The sequence below is a fragment of the Dermacentor andersoni genome, chromosome 6, assembly GCF_023375885.2.
Source record: "Dermacentor andersoni chromosome 6, qqDerAnde1_hic_scaffold, whole genome shotgun sequence".
NCBI classification, from domain to species: Eukaryota; Metazoa; Arthropoda; class Arachnida; order Ixodida; family Ixodidae; genus Dermacentor; species Dermacentor andersoni.
The window spans coordinates 78,345,216-78,372,617 of NC_092819.1; the positions used below are offsets into that span (position 1 = coordinate 78,345,216).

At 48.2% G+C, this 27,402-nt stretch overlaps 1 protein-coding gene across 1 annotated transcript in view; it reads right to left on the reverse strand.

Moving 5' to 3' along the window:
* Positions 1 to 231: 231 nt before the first annotated feature.
* Positions 232 to 27,402, reverse strand: part of LOC126522981 (cytochrome P450 3A14-like) — a 71,599-nt gene continuing 44,428 nt past the window's right edge. The window contains exons 10-14 of the mRNA XM_050171823.3: positions 26,767 to 26,875; positions 23,027 to 23,118; positions 8,515 to 8,655; positions 3,504 to 3,666; positions 232 to 1,364 (exon numbers count right to left, since the gene is read on the reverse strand). Of these exons, the coding sequence (XP_050027780.2) occupies positions 1,275 to 1,364; positions 3,504 to 3,666; positions 8,515 to 8,655; positions 23,027 to 23,118; positions 26,767 to 26,875 (595 nt within the window). The 3' untranslated portion in view covers positions 232 to 1,274. The remainder of the gene's footprint in view (positions 1,365 to 3,503; positions 3,667 to 8,514; positions 8,656 to 23,026; positions 23,119 to 26,766; positions 26,876 to 27,402) is intronic.

Here is a 27,402-nt window from a genome sequence, read left to right on the forward strand (position 1 = left end):
AATACTTTGTGATGAAAAAAATACTGGCCACAAGTACACACGACTACGACTGCTATGTAGTCGGTACGATTTCTCCACAGCTCTTGGGTATTTTTAAAATATTGGTTCATGTTAACTGGGACACCATATATATATATATATATATATATATATATATATATATATCTTTGCTAATACCCACCTTCAAGGATAAGGCAACTTGAAAAGGAGAAAGAAGTTGAGAAGATGTGAAAAATTTTTTTTTAATTATTCAAGGAAGTTATCTGCTCTTACGTGCCAAGGCCACGATCTAATTAATTGTGAGACACGCCCTTCTGCTGGACTCCAAATTAATTTTGACCACCTGGCGTTCTTTAACGAGCACCTAAATCTAAGTACACGAGCCTCTTCGTGTCCATCGAGACGCGGATGCCGCGGCCGGGGTCGAACCCGCAACCTCAAGCTCAGCAGCGCAATGTTACAGCCACTGAGCTACCGCGGCAGGTCAAGAAAAGTTGTTACAGCGCGAAAAGTGATCCAAGTCATCGACCCTCGCACTTTCCAGTGTGCGTTTGCCGCTGTTTCTCTCAAATAGCTCTCCGTTGGCGAAATGACGTGCGCCCCTGCCTGAAACGCTGTTTACGAGTGACAAGTTACTAGGGTATATGTTATTATGCATTATGTAACGTTACCAATGTCCGGCGCATGATACTCGTCAAATTTTCAAACAGCGCTTCAGTAGAGAGCGAGATAGATAGATAGATAGATAGATAGATAGATAGATAGATAGATAGATAGATAGATAGATAGATAGATAGATAGATAGATAGATAGATAGATAGATAGAGAGAGAGAGAGAGAGAGAGAGAGCGAGAGAGAGAGAGAGGCGTCAGTTCAAATACGACCTCCTTTCCACGTAATATGAACGCGAAGGTTCGCTCACTACAGCACATAAGCATGGTTCTCACACAGGACGCGAACGCTTTGTCGTTGCTGGTTATATGTTTCGACCACAGGTGGGCGTATTCAGTACCGCGATAATGAATCATCCAATTTGCTGTAACACAGAGAGAAGGACGCCGACATAGAAGGCACATGAAACAGCACACAGCGCTATCTTGAACAGCTGTTGATTGATGAAGATGCGCCATACCACCACCATGAGCGATAAGGAAGCTTGCTCTGCAATGCAGTACTAAAGCGGTCAGAGTGCACCACTGCGTGCGGGTCTTGGCGTGTCTGTGCACGAAGTGTAGCTGACATATTCGTTGCAGAAACTGGGAGCACAAATGTTGCTATAGGTGCTTATTAAGGTGACGAATAATGATCCACGGGCCTTTCGCAGGAGCTGACACCATCGCCCGTGACTTTATCGTCATTTCACCCTGTAACGAGACAAAAAGAACAAGAAAAGAATGTGAAATTCTCAAACCGTTGCCGCAATGTTTCGCGTAGCTGGAACGTATCGGATCATTTTCAGAGTTCTTTACCCGCAGTGCGATGGGGCAAGAATCTTGTTTCATACCCTGGCATCTGAGACCACGTGTTCGTTGCCCGATTGTTGAGGCCGCGTTGACACAAGTCTAGCTTTCAAATACTCTAGAAGTCGTCCTTTCCTTCGTATTTTGCTCCCGTGTTCTTTGTGCGGAAAAATAAGAGCTGTTGACCACATGTCTGGCAATATGAAAATAACAACCACCAGAAAAAGAAAAAGGAAATATACGCAACGTGGAGCTTCTAATAATCCTTTTATTATTGCGATACAATTATACGGATAATCTAGGCACATTTCCGTCTTCGTCGTCGCCATCACCGCGATGCTCCGTACAAATTGCGAGTGCGATAACATCGTGGCTGCGCGCCGCATGCTATGTCTGCGACTGATGGCGTGCGAGGGTGAGCCAAGGATGGTGGCTCGATCTCGCGCGCACAAGGGAGGAAGGCGGGGAGGAAGCACACCGTCTTCCATCACGCGCAAGGCACCAAGGAGGGGGCGGGGCGCGGGGGGGGGGGGGAGGAGCGTTCTACTCCAGCGGCGGCGGCTGGGTATGGCGCGGCTGAGCGCCGCCGCACGGGCCCTGCCTTACGAGCGATCTGCAATGGGGACAGAGCCTAGTTGCGCCGAGGGCTGATAGTTTCGTGCGCGCAGTGTTCCCGGCGCTTAGTTCGCGTTAGAGCGAGAGGCAGTACGCAGGTCAAGTTACTCGCTACTGCTGCCGCGCTTCCTCACGCCAGCGTTTTGACAGCGTGTCCGTGGTCGTGGAGTGAAATGTGTTCATCTTTGCCTGTGTGCGCGTGGCACCATGGTTGTTAACTTAGTAAGTGCATGTTTACAAGTTCCCATGGCCGTCAGAACTACTCTGTTCCAAGTGCAAGTGCACCTCTAGTTTTGACGATTAATTGCCAAGGTGTTGGCAAATACAGTGACAGAAAGCATGCGAAATTCATGAGACCTTTCTGATTCGCGATGCACGTGAAACTAAATGTGTTAGTGCGTATTCTATTAACTTATCTGTAGGGGTGTGCGAATAGCTATTTTTGAGATTGAATCGAATACGAATCGAGCACTGCCAGAAGCGAAGCTAATCGAAAGGAGTATCGAATGCTTTTCGAACAATGAATAGGCGTTACCACAATTAATATTAAACGATGTACACATTTCAGTATTCATAGTGAGCAAGTTTCTCTCATTACATGGTACGCTATGAAACGTTTATTAAAAGCACAAATGGAGGCTTATGAGCAAACAAGCAGTTTCTTCACATACACAGGGCTCTTCAAAAAGTGCGAATGATCGCTGTACAGCCTGTAAAGTATAACTACCTAAGTGACGTAGCCTGCACTACTACGCAAGCTCTCATATTTTATGTGTACAGTGTGGCTTCAGGGCTGAAAATTTACGGTACTTTTGCTCTGATTTCATGTTTATTTCAGCGCAGTTGACGTTTAGAAATAGTAGAAAGGTATTGAAAGAATATTCACATTTACGAATAGTGTCTCTTCGATTCGAAGTCTGAATCGCATAGGACACTGTTCAATTCGTTATTCAAAAGTTTCGAATATTCGCACACCTCTACTTAATAGATAACGAGCATCAGTATCTCCTGACATGATGCCTGTCAGGAGATACTGATGCACATGTGCCTACACAGTCATTTCACCCCCTCATTTCTCCCTTCCTCCTCCTCACTCTTACTGTACTTACATTACCGCCATCTGAGCAATGAACATGGTTATTAGTGTGCGCTCTGTCCCGTCGCCTTCTTCCTTCCTTTCTACGAATTGTGCACTAAATGAAGGTTACTTTTTTTTGCTTGTTTAAAGACTGTTTCATCAACTAGCGCTAGTAGACATCCTTTTTCTACTGTCCATACTTCGTATACGTGCCATTATTGCGATATCAATGGATGCTTCATCTTTCGTGCGAAACTGCGACTTTTTTGTTCTTTACTGTGATGAAAAACTGTGATGATGTTGATGAAGCAGCAGCAGCAGAAGAAGAAGCACCGCAATTTGTTTCTCACCATTTGGGAGGAGCCGAGCTCCAGGCGGTACTTGAGCAGCAGCTTTGCCATCGTCAGCTTGAGATTTAGCATGCCCATGCTAGTGCCGACACAGTTTCGCGGCCCCACGCCGAAAGGCATGTACGCCATCTTGACCAGCTGAGCGTCGTTTTCGGGGGCGAACCTGGAAACACATGCATCGAAGCTACCGCACAATGTTTGACTGCGTGACAGGAACACGAATGTCAGTGGTCCTTGGTATATGCCGAACGACAGCTGCCTAATTTTACGCAATTTATTTTTTTGTGTTGATTTAGATCTTTCGTACATTACCTCTATGAAGAACACATTCTTATTGAGTGTCAGAATTAAAAGAAATGCACGCATTAGAAAATGCGTACATATGAAGCATCGGATATTTAGAAGGTATGCTCTGCACTTATAACGCGGAGATTTTCTTATTTTCCTTGATCCCGGTCCTTCACCCTTCCTAATAACGGCAAGAGTGCGCGAGAGAATCGATCACAAAGGAAACGGATGTCAGAAGAAAGATAATCACTCCGCCTCCGCAGCGACAGGACTGAATGTGATTACAAAAAACACCGGAGAACAACCCCTATCAAACATTTATCCTGGGAGTGACAGCTGTTTCTGAGCTTTATAAATGAAGGCTTAAGTATTCCTCGTTGAATTTTGTGCCCGAACCGGGAGCATTGGTGCGTTAGTAGGACGTCACGAATCTGAAGGCGTGCTTCTGAATCTGGGCTGCTCTAGTTCATAGGAAAGATATCGAAACTGACTAAATGCAGTCATAGCTACCTTAGGAATGCAGTGTAGCGCTTGTTAATCAGTCATAGCTACATTAGTAATCTTATGACGTCACGAGAAATTTGAGCGGGGACTTCAAGCTATATTTTGTTTTTGTGTTCTGACTCCCTTACCCCAAGGATTCCGCTCACGGCCACTGACTAATGAGCGCATAATTCTTCAATTCTGATGATGGTATGCGATGTTTTGTGACACAAGGGCCAGGTCTGGCCAAAGAACGCCGTGCAAGTGCGTAAGAGTATTTAATGGGACAATGAAGTAGAAAGTATTGATGGAATGCTGCTGTAGATGGGCCTAAAGTAGAGTCGCTGTGCAATGCGTAAGACATAAATATGTTAAAATTATGACAATGGTTTGAAAGTGTTCAGTGAACGTAAAAGGTACGTTCTAAAAAAACGGTCTTTTAAGATACGTGCGTGCTATTGGCAAAGCTGCCTCATCAGAAACCTTGGATGCAAATCCTTGGAGGCATGTGCCGTACAAATGGTACTATAGCAGCAGTAGCCTCTGTTAGGTCATGCTACGAATTCATCGGACGTAGAAATTGTAATGAATGAACATCACTTAAATATTTTAAAAGTGATTTTCTGCTGAAAAATGAGTCCACATGAAGGAACATTGCTGGATGAAGAGGAACATTCTGTTTGTAAGCAATAGGAAAACACTTTTTTCTTTCAGCTTCTCATTCACCGAACTCCACCAGGACACGTAGGACGGTCAGCGTCTCTCCCCATTTAAGGCAGATGGGAAGGTCCCCAGCAGACAGCAAGTAAGAGTGAGTCCCGTAGGTATGGCCTATCCAAAATCGACAAAGAATTACTTCAGTTCACCGTATTTTTGTCATCGGTCGCCAATTACCCAACTGAGGCTAAATTAAATGAAGCTTATTCGACGTTTCAGTGTCCCCGATTCGCTGCCAGTATGTTATAATTTTTATGCCGAGAAAAGGCTTCAAGTCTGTCACACGGACAGGTATGGAAGTGTTGCTCGCTTTCGCTGTAACAGATGTAGCCATCTGATCTGCCAGCACGTTCACCTTGCTGCTTCTGTGGCCGGGCACTCAGCAGATCACAGCAAGCTGACTTGACATGCACGGAGTGCACAAAAATGAATAAAGCTCGTTGAGTACAGGATTTTTGTTTTGCAGAATGACATTAATGACCTTACTACATTCAGAGTCAGTGAACATGATGGCACTGGGTAGGTTGTTTTCCTGATACATTTAACAGCCCACGTTACTGTGTATCCCTCAGCAGAAAAGGTACTTGTTCCCGTGCGCAAAGCATCAGATTCTGAGAATGATGGACCAACCGCTTCAAAAGACATGCCAGCATGGGACTTTTATACGTCAGTATAAAATTTCGGGGATGAGTACTATAACTGCAGTTCTAGAAAGTGCATTCGGATGTCTTCCTCCGGAGCATGCTTTGTAACATGAGCAAACGACGTGTCACATTTAATACGCTGCCATCCCCACGGCGATAGGAGCTTTGCAAGGGCCTTTAGACGAGGTTCTAAAAGTGGGATACCCATTTCATCCCTGAACTTCTTCACACGCACTGAGAAGAACTCCTTTGCTGTGGGTCGGTTGCATAATAGTTTTCATGCATTTCGTCATGAGATACTTGATATGGGGTGTAAACGTTAGTTTTGAATCCAAGATAATACGTAACAATCCATGTTCACTGCTGACAGTGAGTTCATGTCTATTGATAAAAATGCTAAGTATTGATGTTGCGCCTCTTTATACAGCGAAGCTGTATACCTTCACCGACCAAGGAAATTTTCGTGTCGTTGTTGTAAGCAAAAAAAAAAAAAAACTTCCCATACGTGGGCCGATCCCGAAGATAGTGCTATGCCGGGCGGATCCGCGGTGGAGCTGCTGCAACCGCTGAGGGGGCGGATGGCGTCACCGCCGGCTCACACAGTATGGGCCGGATAGTCGCTGGGCGCCGTTGTGGCGCTGCCCCCCGGCGCGCCACTTCGGCAAAACTGACTTTGGCCAGGTAGGACACCCGCTTGCGTGCCTCCTTAAATTATATGTTCTTTTTTTTGCTTTTATTGTCACAGTTTCTTTTTTTGCAGGATGGGCACAACCGCGAGTACGCGGCGTGCTCCCCATCACAGTTCACACTGTGGAGAAGGTTTTCACATGATTCTGAGAGGTGTTCCTTTGCACCGCATTTTGCACAAGTCTGAAAGCCTCGACAGTTCTGTGAATTGTGGCCGAATTGCTGGCATTTAAAGCGTCGCATGGGATTTGGGACATACGGCCTGACCCGGAACTTCATATATCCTGCTTCGATAGTGATCATTTCAACCCCCCGGAAGTTCAGCCTCAGACAATTCTGTCATATCAGCATCGGAGACTACGCCGCGGGTGGTATTCAAGGGTACGGTGTGGGGTCACTGTTACTGAAACATCCCCAAAGGACACAAGGTTTAATAGTTTTTCATGTTGTTTCGAATCGCGGAGCTGCAGGAGCCGATCACCGCTTGCCATTATCGATGCTTTGTAACCGGGACCGAAAACTTCGGTCAGAGATATCGAGACGACGAAGTGTGAGATCCCTCACCGTCTCTTCAGCTTTATCAGAGTGGATTATGTGAAAGCAGGAAAATTTCTATGTTCGGTTACCAAAAAAATGGAAGACGTCTTCGATATGCCCTCGTTTCTGAGGGCGATCAGGAAGTAAGGAGAAGGAAGTTGCCATGGATATACATAATAAATTCGGCAGCGGCGCCAGCCACCCACCACGGAGCTTAACGAGGGGACGCTGCAGTACCTTGAAAGGACAGGTCCTACATACGCCAGCTGTACGATGTTACTATCACCAAATATGGTGTACCCAAGGATGGCTAACCACACAAGGTTAACCCTTGCTGTCTATGAAATTGGAAGTAAAAGGAAATAAGGAGAGGACACGAAAGATTCAAAGATAGAGAGGAAGACGAAGATTGGAGAGGAGAACAGGAAAAGACAGCTACCGATGTCCCCGGGTGGGTCAGTCCGAGGGGGCCGTCTACGTGAAGCCGAGGCCAAAGGGGTGTGTTGTTGTTGTACTCAGCATTCGCTCGACTACCAGGATCCCCTTTTCCCCGCACACGGCTAAGCCGCGCACAGATAGACGTGGGAGGGCCCGACCCTGCATGCCTCAATTCTATAACGTCCTCCTATTTATGGATTAGTATAATGCTGGCATTCTTCCTGCTCTCCAGTACACTTGAAGTCGTGAGACGCTGCGTATAAAGGGTCGCAAGCTATTCAAGCGTAATATCATCTCCATCTTTGATTAAATCGACTGTTAATCTATCTGCTCCTGCCGCTTTTTCCGGGGAAATGTCTTGCAATGCCCTTATCACTTCATCGCTCTTTATAGAAGGAGCACCTGCATCTTGTTCATCAGTATTTTCAATGAATGACTGCTCTGGGTACTGTACAGGTCATACGTATAATTCTGGCGAATCGCAATACACGGCAGCAAAGACGTATTCACGTAGGAACGCATCCATCTATGCAGAAAAAACTGCCGCATGTGACGCGCTACGTAACCTATAATGGTTAAAAATTATTGCTGAAACCTTCGCCTCAAAACTAAGTTTAAATTATTCCGTAATTACTAATTTGCTGTTTTCTTTAGGAATTAACCGTACATTGTCACACGTAGTCGCGATAGCAAATAATCGAATCAGCACACCCAACCAACGGACATGTGCTTGTTATCAACGAAAAAAAAAAAGACGTAGGCAATAGCAGAAGAACGTTTCAAAGCTGAATAGACATACGAGATTAAAAGAAAGAAAGTATTAATGACAAATAAGAATAACAGACCCTATTAACTTACGTAATACTTACAACGACATCGCAGACATATTGATAGCACGTGCATGCGACCAATAGGCGCGATACAGCATGTGACCGTCTTTGACGACCATAAGACATTCCATATTTTGAATGACACCAATTGATTGCTTTGACCGAGCTGTGAAGAGTCAGTCTGATGAAGACCTTCAAATATATACATTAAAGCAGGGATACCTGGACCAGGCTGGCATTTATTTATCGCCGAACGTCAGATTTACGCGGTGTCATATGTGCTGATATCTTAATGTTGTGCGCCATTGTAGGAGCTCAAGAGGGTGATACCTTAAAGCCGCCTAAGCAAGAGCACGGTTAATCAGTGCAACGAAAGCATTCTCCCACCTGTCAGGGTTGAACTCCAAGGGGTCAGGCCAGAAGCGTGGGTCCCTCTGGATCTGATATAGCGGCGCCATGAAGCACGTTCCGGCCTTGAACTGTGTGCCCTTGTATGCGAAGTCCTGCTTGGCTTGCCTCGTCACGAACCTACATAATGCGTTGTCGCGGCTTTGAATAGGCACAGATTCGCGAGGGTGGCACAAGGTAGAGGAAGAGTGCGCCGCACTACGAAGCAAGTGCTAGGCCTCGTGGTGTCGTGCCTACGATCAGGCATGAATGTGAGAGGATGTACATACATTAATTACAGCGAATATGCTGCACATTTCACTGCAGTTGACTGCACTGCGCCAACTTTTGCACTGCGCCAAATTGGCGCTCGAAAGATTTCGAGCGTCAATTTACCCTTGCCCTGTTCTTGCACATAGCTACTTTTATTAGGGCACGCGGCACGGCCGTACTCGACGACATAGCAGGTGCGCACCACCAGGCCTATAACTGGCCTGCGCGTACCTCACAAGACCAGATTCCAGGAAATCTACGACATTTTCAAGCAACATACAGCTTTGTGCATCAGCTTCGGTAATGTTATTTGGCTTGCACGATGATAATGTGCTGTATAGTTAGGTGAAGCGCTATATATATTTATTTTCCTGATAAATAGAAACAATCATATCTTTTTCCTCTTTTTCTCGCACTGCTAAGGGTTATCAAAACTATATGTGCTGTGCCGCAAGATTTCGATTGAAGCACCACTTGATACCCGTCGCGGTGGCTTAGCGGCTATGGTGTTGCGCTGAGAGGTCGCGAGATCAAATCTCGGCCGCGACGGCCGCAGTCCGATGGAGGCGAACTCCGTCTCCCGTGCATTGAGGGCACGTCAAAAATCCCCTAACCCGCCGTGGTTGCTCAGTGGCTATGGTGTTGGGCTGCTGAGCACGAGGTCGCGGGATCGAATCCCGGCCACGGCGGCCGCATTTCGATGGGGGCGAAATGCGAAAACACCCGTGTACTTAGATTTAGGTGCACGTTAAAGATCCCCAGGTGGTCGAAATTTCCGGAGTCCTCCACTACGGCGTGCCTCATAATCAGAAAGTGGTTTTGGCACGCTAAACCCCATAATTTAATTTAATTTTAAAAAATCCCCTAGCGGTGAAAATTAAGCTGGCGTCCCCCCCCCTACGGCATGCCTCATAATCAAGTCGTCGTTTTTGGCGCGTAAAAGCGCAGTATTCAAGTCGCCAATTGCGTGTTTATTCTACACAGTGCTTTCTCTACACATCACCTCATCATAGACAAACAACAATACTAGCCATAAATTCTAACCGCGTCCCTTTAGCATGACCAATAGAGAGGATACACCTAAACCAAATCTGCACAGAAGCAGAGTCGACGGCATTTGATTTTCTATCTGTACATTCACAGTCCACTGGCGCGCCGCTCTGTACACGTGTTCGGTGCGACTTTGACCGCACTCAGGATACGAAGGTGGCTGCGCACAAGTGCAGTGGCAATAAAAACAGTAAGACTTGCGGTGCGTGATAAGCAACCATATAAAGACGACCAGTAAGTTCAGAGCCGCCCATCACAGCCCTACGTCACCAAAAAACGCGACGCGTAAACGTCCGTTATCGGTGCTGAGCTGAAGTCGGCGCTACGGGTAATCAGCGTTTAATCATAATTTGGGGGTCATGCAAGTCGGTAGCGTAAAGCACGATATTTACTTATTTACATAGACAGGAAAAATGAGGTATTAATATGAAAACATTATATGGAGCAGTAAACAGAAAAATCTGGCGGGTGGCCGAAGATGGTACAAAAAGTTCGGCAACATGTTACACTCCTGTAACATGTGAAGGCGAAAGCCTGCTGCACACTTGGTAACGCATTAGGTTATACGTTATACAATCGAAGGAGTCACACTTCTTGCAAGACACTGCCAACCGCAGTACACGTGAAGTGCTTTAGATCGACCTCCTCAACTACAGATGCATGCCCTTAGTGCACAACCTAACTGTGCAGTAGACTTGTTGCCAGTAAGTGCTACAAATGTGTAACACCATCCGAATACAATTACGGTGCATCCTCTCAGCAGAAGAAAGCAGCACTCTTGGTCGAACGCCTTGCTCCCGCCGCTTCGCACAGCGCACCTCGTTTCTCGCTTGGGGAGCATCCTCGGCCGTAGCGTACTTCCGAGGCCTACCGGACAATCCGCTAGGCCCCGGACCAAATCCACCTAGTCTAGGTGGCTTTGCCCGGACACGGGCTCCGGGCGAGCGTCCTCTATCGCCGTCTCTCTTGCTCCGCAGTCGACTGTCACCACAACCGCCGCCACCGCTGCTGCATGACGTCAGCGACGCAACACCTGCTTTTCTGTCTGCGCGCACCGATCGTTATCGTTCTTCTCCCCACCTGCCTCTCCCTCAGAGAAGGTCACGTGGGTACTTTAGAGAGCAGCTCCTAGGTACCCGTTCTTGCGGCGAGCGTCGGCGTCGGCGTAACCGAGCGGACGGCGAGCATAGCGAATGGCAAAAGCGAACGCGGAGCGCAGTGAGGGGTTGATAGACGTGAACAGGAAAGCGGTGGAGGGTATGGCAAAAAGGGAAAGAAGGAAAAGAGTGCCAGTACGACCAGGCATGTGGCCTGCGCGGAAGCAAAGCGCTGACGTAGGCTTCGGACCCACTCAGCATGCGTTGCTTCGCCTACGGCGCCGTTGCCGGTAGAGAATGCGCTCTGCTAAAGAATGCGGTGAAAACGCTTCGTCTGCCGCTGCTGCTAAACGAACTGCCCGAGCAGAGGCTCATTACCACCGCCGAGAGCACCTTGTTCTTCAGAATCAAGTTCTTTGCCATAATATATTGCGAATTCAAAGCACCTAAACAGCTGCGCTCTAAATTCTCATTAGTGACTAACGTAATCGTCGGTGAATAGTTTTTTTTTTGTAATACTCGACGCCGAATTTTTTTCCAAGGCCATCGCGCAACGAGCCACTTAAGGTTTTCGTCCTAAAGAGTCACGTGGTCACAGGGACCCGCTCGTGGCACGGCTCGCACGCTTATCGTCTTCTTCCACAGCTGGCTTCGATGCCAATCATTATGCCAGCGTTCCCATACTGCTCCTCTCTCTGCGAAGGCACTGATGGCACTGGTCATCGGCCAGTCGGTGCGGTGTTCTAACGCGACAGCATTGACGGCCCGATGTCGCAAAAAATTCGGTGTCGGCGTCTTGCGTCAGACGTCGTTTGACGAAGAATCATTCCGAACCACAACCACGCAGGCCCAACTCGGGGCGCAGAGACGTTATTTAAATAATTGAATTCCTCAAAGTAAGATGCGTCACCAAAATCGTAAAGTACAACCTAAACACAACCTACAGACATGATTGCGTCGGATTGTAATTTGAATTTAACAGAAAACATATCTCTGCTGTGCGGAAACTTAGACACCTTTTCCAGCGTTTCTACCATTCATAGAACCGCGCGGCCCACTTGCTTCCTTGCAACAATACCATCCGGGTGGCGCTCGCATCTGCGGCCCACGCAGAAACTGAGACGTACAAAAGCACAGTTCGCAATAGGGGATCAGAAAATTTGGGTGTGGTAGTTCATAGCGTTGTTTTTCTTCTTTTTATTGTTTAACCTAGGTAGGACATTAGGCAGTATAATAGCAAGAACTTGGTGGCGCAACCTACCGCCCTGTTCCAAAGCGGACGCTGATAACATCCATCCATCCTTCCATCCATCCACGCAAATGAAGCTGAAGTGAGGGAAGCTCACAGTAAAATTGATTATGAAGAACGACTGAGGATTATGGAAGAAAGTAAATAGGCCGGGAGATCGTTGAGGCATTTTTACAGCCATAACATTGATTCACAGTATATGGAAAAGAACTAGGAAGCTCACCAACAAGTATGCGGCCTGTAGGGTGGGCAACACAGCAACAAAGAACGTCAAGCGGAAAGTCAGAGAGGCTGAAATAATCTCATGGGTGGCGGCAATGCAAAGGAAGCCTGCCATGAGTAATTACTTAAGAGGAAAAAACGAAATCAGGAAAGAAACAATTTCATAACTCAAAAGGAAGCTCATTACTTTTCGAAGCGAGATCAGGATGCCTTAGAACACGCACCTATAAAGCGAGATATGAGAAGGAAGAAGAAGCATGTGCTTTTTGTGGTAAAGCTAGCGAAACCCCGCGAGTGGGTAAGCGCCAATCTCATCAAGGACATCATCATCATCATCTATGGGATATGTTTTATTAGAATGTGAAGACATCTGCCCAGCGGTCCATTTAGGCACCACTCGCCGCCTTGAAGCCCTGGGGTTCAGCGAGAGGAGGGGAAAAGGAAACATGTCCGCAATGGAGATTAGTAAGAGGCGATTGGAAGATTGGTGGAATAAAAGTAGGGAAACGACCAGTGGCGTAGCTAGGTCGTCTGGCACCCGGGGCCGATAGCTCTTCGGTCATCCCCCTCCCCCCCCCCCCGGGTGTAGTCGAGGAAGGCGAGTATATCGACAATTTTCGGGTGTCTTCAGACGTATGTGACATCACCCGTACCCCCCTGGTGGCCCCGTGCACCCGGCCCCCCCTCCCCCCCCCCCCCCCCTGTTGCTACGCCACTGGAAAAGACAAAAAACGGACAAGTAAAAAAGCAAAGTTCCCAATAGAGGGTCAGAAAATTTGGTTGTGGGGGTCCATCGTGTTGTTTTATTCGTTTTCTTTTTCTTAAACCTAGGTAGGACACTAGGCAGTATAATAGCGAGATCTTGGTGGCGCAACCCACCGCCCCGTTCCAAAGGGGACGCTGATAACATCCATCCATCCATCCATCCATCCATCCACGCAGGAGGCTGCGTTTCTACCAAGACGCTCGCCCGCTCGCTCTCGTGCATAACGTTCACCGCCACTGTTTCCCGGTAAACATTGCGGTTACATAAGCTGCAGTTGCCAGGAAGCTTGATAAGCAGTCAGGGATGTTCCACTCTTGAAGGCCAAGCTTAAGCGTCCTCCACATTTTTCGGTCAGTTCTGTCGTGCGCTCCGATGGACGAATCTTCGACAGAAATAGTACAAAAGGTCACATAGTCACAGAGACGCTTGTCCGACCCTTACTACGCCCCTGTCTTGAATTCCGCGCAGTCCATATATTTCCTTGCAGTATGAACCCACTCGCCCAACGACATCTTATTGAGTCACTGTGACAGACCGCGCCGGTGGCCGGTCTCCATATATAGCGCCGCGCGTCAAGGCGCTGCCAGTCATTGGGATGATTTCGGTGAGTTCTGTCGTGCGTTCCGATAAACGAACTTTCCGCTGCTTCGACTTCTGTGCCAGCTCCTTTGGACGTCCACGCAAGTGCGCGAACGAGACTGAGGCAGCCGCTGCGATAAACGACGCAAGGCAACGTGGAAACAATACCATTATACGTTTCTTAAAACAACGAGTCATCGTGGGGAAGACGTCACCCTGCTGTCGCTCTGATCTTCGTAGGGATATAAGGGCCATACACTTTTGTATAAGCGTGCTTCACGACGTTTTCTAGAGGTCCCATGTTGGACGGCCAAGGCAATCGGCGCTTAAACTTGACGAGCCAACATCACCGCCGTGACACACAACCTAGATTGCGGAGAAAACAGCTTTTCGTAGGACGTGCTGCGATTTCGTGTCACCTTAAGTCACGTGCAGCCAGCGTCTGGGTGGACTGGACACCGGTGTGCTAGAATGTTGAAGTGCAGGCGCTCCTCAGAACACGTATGCCTATGGATAGAGCTTGGCCCGACGCGTTGGGCCTTACCAAGCGTTGATATAGGTGCGTGCACGTCATCGTTCAAATTATCGTACCATTTTCGCGGCCTCCCAACTAGATAGCGTCAGCGTATTTTTGTAGGACCCACAGACTGCCGTCTAGCGCCTTCACTCCAGCGCTAACTTTAGCCAGCGCTAGGGAGCCTACATGCAAAGGCTGTTTCCGTAGCCAGCGCTGGTTGTCGGCGGCGCCGCGCGGTGCAGAATGAAAACACCTATCATAGAGTCGCTGTTGCAGTGACTCTGGGACAACTGTCATGAATGTGGATCGAATCCCGGCCGCGGCGGCCGCATTTCAGTAGGGGCGATATGCAAAAACGCCTGTGTACCGTTCAATAGGTGCGCGTTAAAGAAGTCCAGGTGGTAAAAATTATTCGGCAGTCGACTACTACAGCGTGCCCCATAATCATGCCTTGGTTTTGACACTTAGAACCCCAGAAATATATATATACATATATATATATATATATATATATATATATATATATATATATATATATATATATATATATATATATATATATATATATATATATATATATATATATATATATATTGTGATCACACTTTGAGTTGTTTCAAACGAGAAATAAACAGTGGGCACCATACATAGACGATAACGGCGAACTTGGCGTTAAGAATATATATATATATATATATATATATATATATATATCGAGTGTTCTATGGCCTCGTAGCTCTCGCCGTAAGTCCTTTGTTCACTTGACTTTCGCCTTGCTTAACTCCAAGTTCGCCGTTAACGTCTGTGGTGCCCACTGTTTATATCTCGTCTGAAACAACTCAAAGTGTAATCACGAGATGCTTGCGCGATCGATACGCTTTACGAAAAAGAAAGAAAGAAGCGACCTTGAAAACCAAAGCAAAAGGTTAACGTTGGAGCCAAATGCAACGCAAATAATTTAGTTAACCATGTGTACACATCTCTTCCCCTTTTTAAAGCTTTCCTGTGTAACAGGCTGGTATGATTCATAAATGACATAAAATGACACGCTCACAAGTTTAGCTGTGTGGTATACGGGTAAATAAAAAAACGACAGAACTTCGCGCATATGTGTAACAGCTGCGAGCCAGCTCGTTCGCACATGTATACGGGTCAATATCCGCTGCTTAGGGATCGTGTACCCAAACGTAGTCGATAAACCAACCTACTTCCGCATTCACCTTGATGTAGACGTAAAAAGGCGCTTAGAAACCCGATCCCGCTAGCGTGCGCTTCTGTTGGCGTTTGTATGTGGCAGGCACTTTCTCTTTAGAAGGCTCGACGGAGATAAACTTCCGGTTCGGATGCGAGCGCACGTCTTTTCCTGGCGCTCCGTTTCTTTTCGACAGTTACGCGCGCTGTTCGCGTCTCGCCATCTTCTGTCGCACATCCTCTTCATCGGTGTCGCTTCGGCCACACGTCGAGACAAGCCTCGGAAAGGTGCGTTGCTTTCTGGCCGTTTTACGGCCGCTTTTACGCGCCAGCGGGCAGCCTTGCTAAGCCTAATGCATGGCCATGACTGCGTTGATGACCGAGCCCGGGTCATCGAAGCTACCTCCATCTGACGACCATGAACAACGCCAGGGACAATCAGCTTTGATGACGCCTGCCCAAGACTGGGGCCAGGAAGCGGCTACGCCACGTCCCGAAGGCGTTCCGGAAGCGTCTACCACAGAACGCTCTGCTGGGATGCATGAAGAACGCTGTGGGCATGCTACCGCTGACCAACAACATAGACGCGAACGCCAAAGACGAAAGAACAATAGGGAACCGAACGAACGCAGCCGCAGCCGCCACCGTCGTGATAGAGACCGCTCTGCAAGTCTGTCAACGACGGCCAGTGCGGTATCGAAACGAACGCGGCACGACTCTTTCACGTCATCGACCTACGAAGACGCGTCCGCCCCTTCCAGTGACGAAGACGACATGCAAACACAAGCACCACCGACATCCTCAAGCCTACAGGCTGATGTGACAACGCCATGTCAAGCAGAGACTGCATTGCACGCGTCTCAAGAACTGTTGTCTTACGCAAACTCAACTGAGAAGCTAGAGACAATTCGAGACGCCGGAGCCCTCTCCCAGGACGCGTTTGAAGATTACGGTGACGAAGGAGTGTGGAAAGTGCAACGCCGTAAGCACAACCAAACGCGGCCCGAGATGGAAACACCGCCAGAAACTTTTGTGCTAGTCGTGAAACCACGGGTAAACGTGGCGCTCACGACTGTACCAGGCAAGGACCTCCAGCGCAACTTCGTGATGGCCACACCCGCTGCCGTGAACACCAAGCCTTTGACGTACACGTTGCAACCAGCATCTAACACCATACGATTGCTCGTTCACGACAAGAGGCAAGCAGACGGGCTTCTCAAACTTTCACACCTAGACGGGAACCACGGACAGATACCAGTACAAGTGTATCAGGCACCCGGACGAGACATGTGTCGAGGTGTTATATACGACGTTGACTGCAATGAAACAAAGGCTGAACTCCGGGCAGCCTTGACCTGTGAGCACCGACGTATCCTTGACGCGCGCCCAGTGGGAAAGCGTGGGGCATGTCTACTGACTTTTGAAGGACGCCACCCCCCTAACAGAGTCGTGTATTACGGCCGCATCACCCGAGTTTCAATTTACGAACCTAAAAGCATCGTGTGTAATCGTTGTCATCGCTTTGGTCACAAGAAGGATGTCTGCCCGCACGAAGCGGTATGTCCTACATGCGGCAAGACACACGAAGGTAGTACTACTGGCAATGAATGCAAACAGACGACGCCCAGATGCCGCAACTGTGAAGAAGAAGGTCACACGGCGACTGACCCGAAGTGTCCAGCTAAACTGTAGTCCGACGCAAAAATTGCTAAGAAACTCCGCTCAAGGCCCCGCTCTCGTCGTAGAAGGCACGGCGCACACCGATCGAGAAGCCGCACTAGAACTGTCCAGTGCCATGACGTCAAATTGACGCAGCAGCTACTTGAAAGTGAAAACATCTCAACGCAGCCACGTACCATAAAGGAAGCAGTGAACGAGATTGTTTCAAAGAACTGCGCACAACCAACAACGGGAGGAAAAAGCTGCAACCTCAACTACGCAGCAGCGCTCAAGCGAACTCAACCAAGTGGAGACAAACCGGCGAACTCTTTACCTTATACCACACCTATGCTGCCTTCACCATCGCAGCTGGTTGATACGTCGAAAGACAGTGTAGAAGCTGAGATTGCGGAACTCGCACGACAGAACGTCGAACTGCGGCGGAAACTAGAAGAGAACGAAAAAAGGCATGCAGCACTGCTCGAACGTGTTCGTGCCAAGCGACAGCAGCAGCCATGCAATCCGCAGGAGCTCACTAAAACGCAAGAAACAACCTCTACTACCACACAGCAGACAGACCTGGCTCTGCTGGTACAACAACTTTTGCACCCTCTCCTCCAAGCGCAGGAGAAGCACTTCCAACGACAATATGGCTTGCTCCAACAGCTCTTCGCCTCGCGTCAATAGCCACCCGGCTTCGCGTACAGCCCTCGACAGTCCCACTCCACACGTTTTACAGTGGAACTGCCGAGGGCTCGGCACTTGTGCGACAGAACTGAACCTCTTGTTTGACTGTGTCGGACGCCCCCTTGCGCTTTTACTTCAAGAAACTAATGGCACAGATCGGACACTACGACAGTTCAATGGTTATTACCAACCGTCAAGAGCATAGAAACAGGAAACGCCACCGAAACCCGCAGCACAATGGTATCGCCAGTGCAGCCGAAGAATTTGTAATACGGGGACAAGCGGCTGTCTTTGTCCGCACAGACATTCCGCAAACGCAGATTGACACTTCTCAGTACTCGACTGCCGTGCAGGAGGTGGTGGCTGTCCGTTGCAAGATTGCAAAGCGAAATGCAGTGCTGGTATCGGTATACATGCGCCCTGAAGTTAGCTCCCGTACACGCGGTTCATTCACGTGGATTCACGCTTTGCGGAGACGTTACCCAAACGACGACTTCCTAATAGGCGGCGATTTCAACGCCAAGCATCCGCAGTGGGGCTATGACTATCACACGCCCCGCGGAATGGCGCTCGCAGATGCCACGGAGGCAGCTGACTTAGTGCTCGCAAATGACACCGACTACCCCACCCGCGCCGCCCTGCATAGTGGACAACGTAACACGACCCCAGACCTGACGTTATCCACACCAGCCTACGTGAAAGACTGGCGATGCGATCCGGACGCCTGATGCAGCGACCACTATCCACTGTGGATTACTTTGAACGTGGGACGAAAGCGTGCGGCCGGGCGCACTGTGCGCACGTTCAGATGGGATGCCTACAGAAGAGCATTTGCGGAGCAATCCAAGACTTCATCCGTACGGGAGCGGGCGTCACGCGCCCTGCGCAAGGCCACTACTGAGACTGAGGTGAGAGCTGATGCTCCGACGCCGGACATACATATGCTAAACCTTTGGGATGCGCGCAAGCGAGCACAGTTGACGTACGAAGCCAATGGCCGACGACATCGCGACCGTGTGCGACTTCGACGTCGCACTGCCATCGCTAGAAGATACGCCAAGCGCCTGTATCGGGAACGTTGGAGCCAGCACTGCTCGTCATTCAACGAAAGAACTGGCCTCCACAAGGTGTGGCACACGTTCAAGGCTATGACAGGTCAGCGTAAAACACGCAGTGCTATTTCAAATGTCTTGCTCAAAACTAGCCAGTCAGTCAGCCAACTCCAAGATGATGCCGCGAACACATTTTTTCCCCAACCGGCGACGCCCCCGAACGTCGACATTTACCGGAAAACGCTTCCAGTGACCGATGAGGGCATCCAGGCCCCATTCTCACTCTTCGAGCTCGAACAGGCACTTTCTTCCATCAACGCGCGCAGCGCGCCAGGCTATGACGGCGTGACGTGGGCGGCTCTGAGGAATCTGGAAGAATACGCAAAAAAGCAACTTCTCGAGGAGATAAGTGTGGATCAATGGTGAAATCCCAGCAGGATGGAAGCATTCGATAGTCACACCCATACCGAAACCAAACAAACAGCCAGATGTACTGTCGAACATGCGCCCTGTATCTCTCACACTTACTACGTGTAAGCTGGCGGAGCGAATGGCCTTGACACGCATATCTCACTTTCTAGAAACAGAGGGTCGCTTTCATCCAGCCCAGACAGGGTTTAGACCAAACCTTGGCACTCATGACAGCCTCCTACTTGTGAGGGAAGGTGTACTGCGTCGAAAGACAGTCGGTCGCGCAAAGCGACACCCGAGCGTCCTGGTGGCGGTGGACCTCCGTAAAGCTTTTGACACTGTGACGCATGAGGCAATCATCGAGGCAGCTGAGAGGCACGGAATCACGGGCCGCCCCCTCAACTTTGTGCGTTCCTTCCTTCAAGATCGCACTTTTTCCATCCGGGTAGACGGAGACGTCGGGAAGGTTTACCCTAACATAGTGGGAGTCCCACAAGGCTCCATACTATCACCCCTCCTCTTTAATTTGACTATGATAGGCCTGGCTGAGCGACTGGAGGCTATTTCCGAACTGGGCTTCACAATTTACGCAGATGACATCACGTTATGGACTGCATCACGACCAATTGATGAGCAGCAGGAGACCCTGCAAGCGGCACTTGACGTTATTGACGACTACCTGCCACAAACTGGCATGCGGCCATCTCCAGAGAAGACAACCTATGTGGTGATCCGAGGTTCAACGCAGGACGAAGCAGCCCTCACGCTCACTCTCGCAGGCAAAACGCTGCAGCGAGCAGAAAAATCAGTGCGCGTTCTCGGGATACCTATTGACCGCACAGGCACAGCGGATGCGTGGCTCGCAGACCTTCGTCGGACATGGCACAACACTCTGCACCTCATAAAACGAATCTGTTTCCGCATGGGCGGTGCTGGTACCGACGTATGCCGAAAGCTTGTTAGTGCTTTGCTGACATCCCGAGCGATATACGGAACGCGCTGTTATGACCTGCTTGCTCGGCACTGGACACAGCTAGAGGTACTCCACAGATCAGCTCTCCGTGTTATCACAGGGCTCCCGAAACACACACGTGTCAAGGAGCTACATCGCTATGCGAAGTTGCCTACCCTCCGTGCAACCATCGAAGCATCGAAGGCAGGACACGAGGAACGCCTGAAGCACACTAGACAAGGCAGGACTCTACTGGCCTACATGGAAAAGGATATATCAACTTTGCCACAACTGCCATCCGACATCTCACCGTGGGATGACATTGCTGTCGTCGACACTACACCAACGCCCCGAAACATGGGTGCCCAACATGCGCACCGCCGGGCAGCATTCGCTGCGCGTCATGTGCAGACATTGGCAGACGCACCGCCAAGCCATGAACAAGTGTACACTGACGCAGCTTTCGACCCACGCACCAACGAGGGAGCAGTCGCCTACCACGTAGTGGGTTCTTGTGAGACACATTTTACCTTTACAACTGCTGATGCTGACGACCCAACGGAACTTGAACTCCGCGCAATAGTCTGGGCATTAGATAGAGTTTCAAGCACCACGCAAGCAAAACACATCGATATATACACCGACTCTCAGTATGCGCTGCATGCCTGCAAGTCGCGCCACACATCATCATCGGAAGTACTCCTCGTCAAGCAGGCCTTCAGGCGTGCGGAAGCCCACGGGGTCACTGCAACACTTCATTGGATCCCTGGTCACCAGGGCATCGAGGGAAATGAGAGAGCCCACGAGGCGGCGCGCGCCCTTTCCAACCGCGCCGTCTCCCGGGATCCTTCAGAAGCCCTCACAACCAGCACAAGCAACACGACAAATGGAGCCCCGTATGACCCAGACAGAGCTCTGAGAGCAGCAGCCAACCGACGCAAGAGGGAACTCCGTGCGAATGTGCCCTCAGACCCAGACCCACTTCCAGCGGGTCTTCCCAGGTCGGGGCAGGTGCTGCTGCATAGGCTGCGTTCCGGCTTCGTCCTCACACCGGAAGTGCTGGAACGGTGGCGACAGTACCGGCCACGCCGGGAAAGACGCCCTCCACCTCCGTCTCCCAACTCCCTTCCATCGCAGGAACCCGGCCATCCCACAGCCTCCTCGGACCAAGAAGCGCTCCAGACGCCACACAGGTGCCCTGACTGCGACATGGCTACGCGACCATCCGCAGCCCATCTGTTTTGGGAGTGCCAGCGACACGCTCAACAGCGGGACCACCACCTGAGGGCGGTGCGAGTGTCGTCCTACGAGGAATGGATTAGACCGGCAACTGGCTCGATGGATTCTGACAGGGCCATTCTGGACTCGCTCTTGGCTTTCGCCAAGGACGCGCAGCTTCTAGGACGGCTCTGAATACGCCTCCCCCCTCCTCTTCCTATTCCCCATTATAGGCCTTCGCGCCATCCTTTAATAAATACATTTTGTCATCATCAGAAGGCTCGACTGCTGTCGCTCGCGATTCCCCTTGCACATCGAGAACGTGGCCGCTTCGCCGTAGTTTCCGCCCATTTGTCAAGATTGGAACCCCCTGAAAACCTCCTCGACGCACACGTGCCGAAATCGAGATTTTGACAGTTGACAACATCAAACACAGAATGATGCGGGCGGACACAGGGAAACGGACACGTGGCCGCGATGAGGAAGGCTGCGCAATGCGCAGCGCCCGTGCCTACGGTGATGGCGCTGCCGCCGCAGATCTCCGCAGCCCCCTTTTTGGTGCCGCACGCTACTCTGACATGCTCGTTAAGGCGAAAGCCTTATATGTGTCATTGGTCAGTCGACCTTGAGCGAAGACGTGTCGACAACACTAAAGATACATAAAGGCTACGAGCACTCGACCTTTGGTGGGAGTCGAGCCCATGACCCTTGGTTAATTCAGGCACAACTAATTAAGCTATAGTTAATTATTGTACTCGAACCCTCGACCTTTCCAGTCAAGAGGGATGACGAAGCGAAGTACGCTAAGCGAATTAAGGGGGATGACTAAGCGAAGTAGCCTAAGCGAATTAAGGCGGATGTGTACGTCATGTGTCCGTCTTGAATGCATCGGCACTTGGGCTTTCGCCTTCAAGTCGTCTTAGGGATAATATAAGCGAGGCTGTGAATTTTTTTTTTTTTTTTGCTTTGTAAAGTATGTGTCCCGCCACCGATTGACTATAAATCTTTTGTCTACTCCTGATGACAGGCGCCGTGGTTTGCAGTTTTCCTCCGCGTCGCAGTCCTTGGCTTGGGTGCTTGTTCTCACTAATATATGTATTTATTATATTCTTATACTTGTTCCTAATATCAAAACTTGCCAATTTTTCTAGATGTGCTATATGTAGCTCTGTTTTGTGTGACGTCGGTTGTGCCAAAATACCCATCCGTGGGCTTTAGTACAGTCTCATTATTGATTTAGGTAGCGTCATATATTGTGTCGAGTATGTTGATAACACCAGATTGTTACATCATGTCCATATTGCTTACAAAATACTTAATGGTAATGTCATAATAGTTACGCATTTTACAAGGACACTGAAAAAAGCTAATAATTCACGAGTCCATCAAGTCTCTTCTCCTTCCTTCACCTGTATGTAACCAATCTTCCTCTCCACCACTAAAAAGAAACGGCCACGATCTTCTTATATTTTACCTCTCTTTGTTCATTCCTCTTTTTTTTTCAGGTCATTAAACTGAAAGACGCAAAGGATCTTGTGACCTGTGGAACCTTTCACAAATATTCGTGGTATGGTTGACGCAATGCTTACGTGAGGCCGGGTGGATAAAGCCGCATTGTCTCCTTGATTACTCGTTCCAGGTAATTCAGCCTTTTCATCACCATCTCGAAGTCGAGTTTGCCCTGCACGAGAAACAAGACAACAAGAAAGATTTTTTTAGGACGTGCTTACTCAGAAATAGACACGCGGGGCAAAGTGTTCGATGGATGGAGCAGATATGCCACATGACGTTGGGAACAAATTGTTATGCCTCTTTCGGCATAACGTATTACATAGAAATGTATTTCTTTCTCGCGAATAAACATGGCACGGGCATGAGGAAAAATTTACACCCGTTTCGTCAGTACACAGCGATGAATGGCCGTGTAAAAATTTCGGCCGGATAGGGCTTCAGCAAGAAGATTTGTCCTGCGAGAGAGCGGTTATTTCGTCACAAGCGATTTAATGACCGCCTTATGTTTGACCATTGCCCGGCCATGTACTCGCAGAAATTACTGTTACATAAGAGGGGGGTACACACAACTAATGATAGTTGTTGTTATCAATACATTCACACATTTCTTAGAATATTTCAAGACTAATGACCTTTAATGTACAGACTCTCAAACGCAATGAACTTCTCCACTCCTCTTTATCCGTCATCCAGAATTGTTCAACAACTCTTGCAAACTCGTGACACTCCATGCTTCCTCCATTTTCTTCTTTACCTCCTCCACAACTTGAAAATACTTTCCTTTAATCTCTCGTTTTAGTCTTGGAGATAAAGCGATGCGAATGGCAAGATATTGAGAGTAGAGATGGTGAGATAAGGTGGCGTTGTCATCCAATTTTTATCAGGAAGCGCTGCAGGCTCAGCACTGTGTGATCGGAAGCGTTGTCGTGGTGCACAAGCCGTTCGATTGAGCTCCATAGATTGGGGCATTTTTTTTAACTGCATCATGCAACCTTCTGGCCACTCCTACGTCACTTTCTGGTTGACTGTCTGAGCTTACGTTACAAACTTCAAAATGAAGAAGCTGTTTGAACAAAGTTCTCAAGACAAATCAGACCTTGATACACACACGTTCTTCTGTGTCATTCGACGTCGCGAAACTGACGCAGACTGCAACAGAGATTTAAAAGAAAGCAACGCAGCGAGTATACAATAGACAAAAGCGTGAGTACATGATGAAAATTAATACATAGCCCTCCACTACAGCGTCTCTCATAGCCCCAGTTGCTTTCGGACGAGAATGAATAAATGAATCAGTCATATAATTAATTACTCCATCAATCAATACAAATTGTAATGGGTGAGCAGCATGACGCTTCTACTAATAAAAAGAAGCTAAAAGCAATATCGGAGTCATAGAGGCGGTACGTGATAGGCTGGTATCGTCGCCTCGAAAGACGAAGAGAAGGAAACTTAGGAAAGTCATGAAGTCAGCGCTACTTCGTTTAACGGTTGCTTTAGGCTGGAAATGAAAAGAAGTCGTGAGAGGGCGTTAAACGAGAGCTGGGAGTCGAAATACGTGACTTACGAAATGAACAGCTGAACATTACAGAGTCTAGATTTTGCCCATGAATCCATAGATGAACTAAAGAAAAGACTGGAAAATGAAATTGTGAAACATTCTACTCTGCAGAAAGAAAACGTGGCCCTTCAGATGAAGTGCACGTCTTTGGAAACGAAGAATGGTGACCTGATAAAGGATGGTCCACATGGAACAGTATTCGAGAAATGCTAATTTGGAAATTCAGAAGAGGGTGAATATGTTTCAAGCGTTCTCCTTAACACTGGAAATGCCATTATTGAACCAATCCCCGAAAACGACATTGAATACTGCCATCGTATACCGACTCGTATCCCTAAAAAACAAAAACAAATATAATATTGTTCTTCAGGTCCAGTGCTACGAGTGACAAAGTACTGAAGAAATCAAAACAGACTAGAGTCACGAACGGCGATATTGAGCTTGAAAATTCTGCGCCTATATATGTGAAGGAGCACCTCTTCCCAGCTCTAAAGACGTTGTTCGGCATGGCCTTGAAGAAAAATAAGGAGGATCACTGAAAATCGGTACGGACATTCAATAGCAAAATTCTCGCGAAGCAGTCTGATCCTTCGATCCATCGCCGTCAGGGTTTTAGGGCACGGAAGATATAAGGTAAATTAAAGAAAAGAAACAGGTATTTCGCGAAACTTCTGTAATTCATAATGGACTACCAAGAGTTTGTTTTGCCTGAGTACATTCGCCCTTACTGCTTACAGGTCAGTTTTGTATTCTGTATGAATACACGCTGTGCACATGGAAATAGTACCGCATTGGAGTACTTATTCAGCAAATTGAGATTTAATGCAGTTATGATGGCACAGACGTGGTATTTATCATGCGTGGTAGGTTGCGCCTTGATGGCTATAGCAATTTACATATGAAACACATAAAATGACGTGGGAGCGGGGTGACTCTGTATACGGACATATTCAGATGTTGTGAATTTGTATCCAAACATAAACTGATGATTCTTAAATTTTGGCTATTGGAAATCACTGTCAAATAATCAGTATTGTGTATCGTCCGAACCAAGTGGTAACTTATTAGACTTTATTAATGTTTTTGAGGCGTTCTTGTAGTTCATTCGCGCAAACAACCTTAGAGTAGTTTGTGGGGGTGATTTTAACATAACGTTCGAGATCCAGTCATTCATTCATGCTACACTCACTGCTGAGGACTTCACAACTCTAATTCACTCATCAGGTTCCAAGGTTTCACAAACGTAATCAAAACACCAACTCGGGTCACTATATCAAATTCTACTGTGCTGTATTTACTTATCACAAACCCTGACACCGCTTTTTATAACGCTGGGATAATACCATCGGACATTAGTGACCATTCCCAATTTTTATGTTTTATGATGAACATAGGAATGACCGAAAAAGAAAGATGTGCGAACCCTACTCTGAAAGTATGTTACTAGACCCGAGAGACAAAGCTCAAATGCAAAGAACATTTATATCTAAAAAAACTCAGTGCCCTTCCACTCTGTGAAGAAGGATGACCAGCGAAGCTGTGTATGTGGGCCCCTTAATGGCGAACTGCGGGTCGGCCCGGTATTTCACTAACTTCGGTATCGGCCAAAATATGGGGAGTGCTTAACGCCTGCTTCATCTTCGCCGCGGGTCGGCCCGGCATTGCACCATCTTCGGGATGGGCCAAGGTATGGGGAGTGCTTGACACCTGATTAACCTCCGCCGCGGGTCGGGCCAGCATTTCAATATCTTCGGTATCAGCCCAAATGTGGGGAGTGCTTACCGCCTGCTTCACCTTCGCCGTGGGTCGGCCCGGCATTACACTATCTTCGAGATCAGCCCAAGTATGGGGAGTGCTTAATGCCTGCTTCACCTCCGCCGTGGGTCGGCGCGACATTGCACTATCTTCGTGATCGGCCCAAGTATGGGGAGTGCTTAATGCCTGCTTCACCTCCGCCGCGGGTTCGTCACTCTTGTTCTTATAGTTTTTGAAATGGTTATTCCTATTATTTTTTAACTTCTGAAGATATGCGCACTGCTTTTTTATTGTTTTTTGCTTTGTTATTGTACATATTAATTGTGTGTTTTACATTCTCATTCACTGTGTTTGCCTTTCGGCTACTGTGCCTTTGCCAAGCTGTTTATAAAGCTTTTATCTCAGTTAACCAGTCAGAACTCTCTGGTAAATAACGCAGCTGCATCCTCCGGGAAATTGTGACAATCACGTGGGAAGGCGTAAATGAAGGGGGTCGCTTACCTGCTCAGAGATGGCATCGGTAACTTCTTGGCGCACCTTCTCTTGGACGTCCGGGTATTTGGCAAAGACAAAGGTCAGGTAACTGAGCGACGACGCTATCGTTTCGTACCTGCGGTGTACAGGCGAAGATTCAGATTGGGCCCGATTGAGGATCAGGCTTTACGATAACCCCTCAGTCACGGCATACACATTTGTGGACGCGACTTGTTTTCTTTCTAAGCACTTTCTAATCTAATCACTCCGTTACAAAATTCTATTGCGCTTATGCCAACTACTACTCATGGAATAGCTTCATTAATACATAAGGTAAAAATCATGTTTCACCTGGGCATGATGGTATACCAGCAGTACCTTTGAAGCATGTATCTTATTTAATATGTGATGTCTTGTGTTACGTCACAAATCGTATATTAGAAAGCGGAGTGTAGCCAGATCAGCTGAAGGTAGCACGTGTATGTCCAGTTTACAAAAGTGGGGGAAATAATGACATATCTAATTATAGACCCATTTCAGTTCGAGGTGTTCTACCCGTTTTATCAAAAGTCTTTGAAGGTGTCATTAATACTCGTCTCGAAAATGCTTCCCATAAGTTCACTGTTATTACTACCTCGCAGTATGGATTTCTGAAAAACAAAT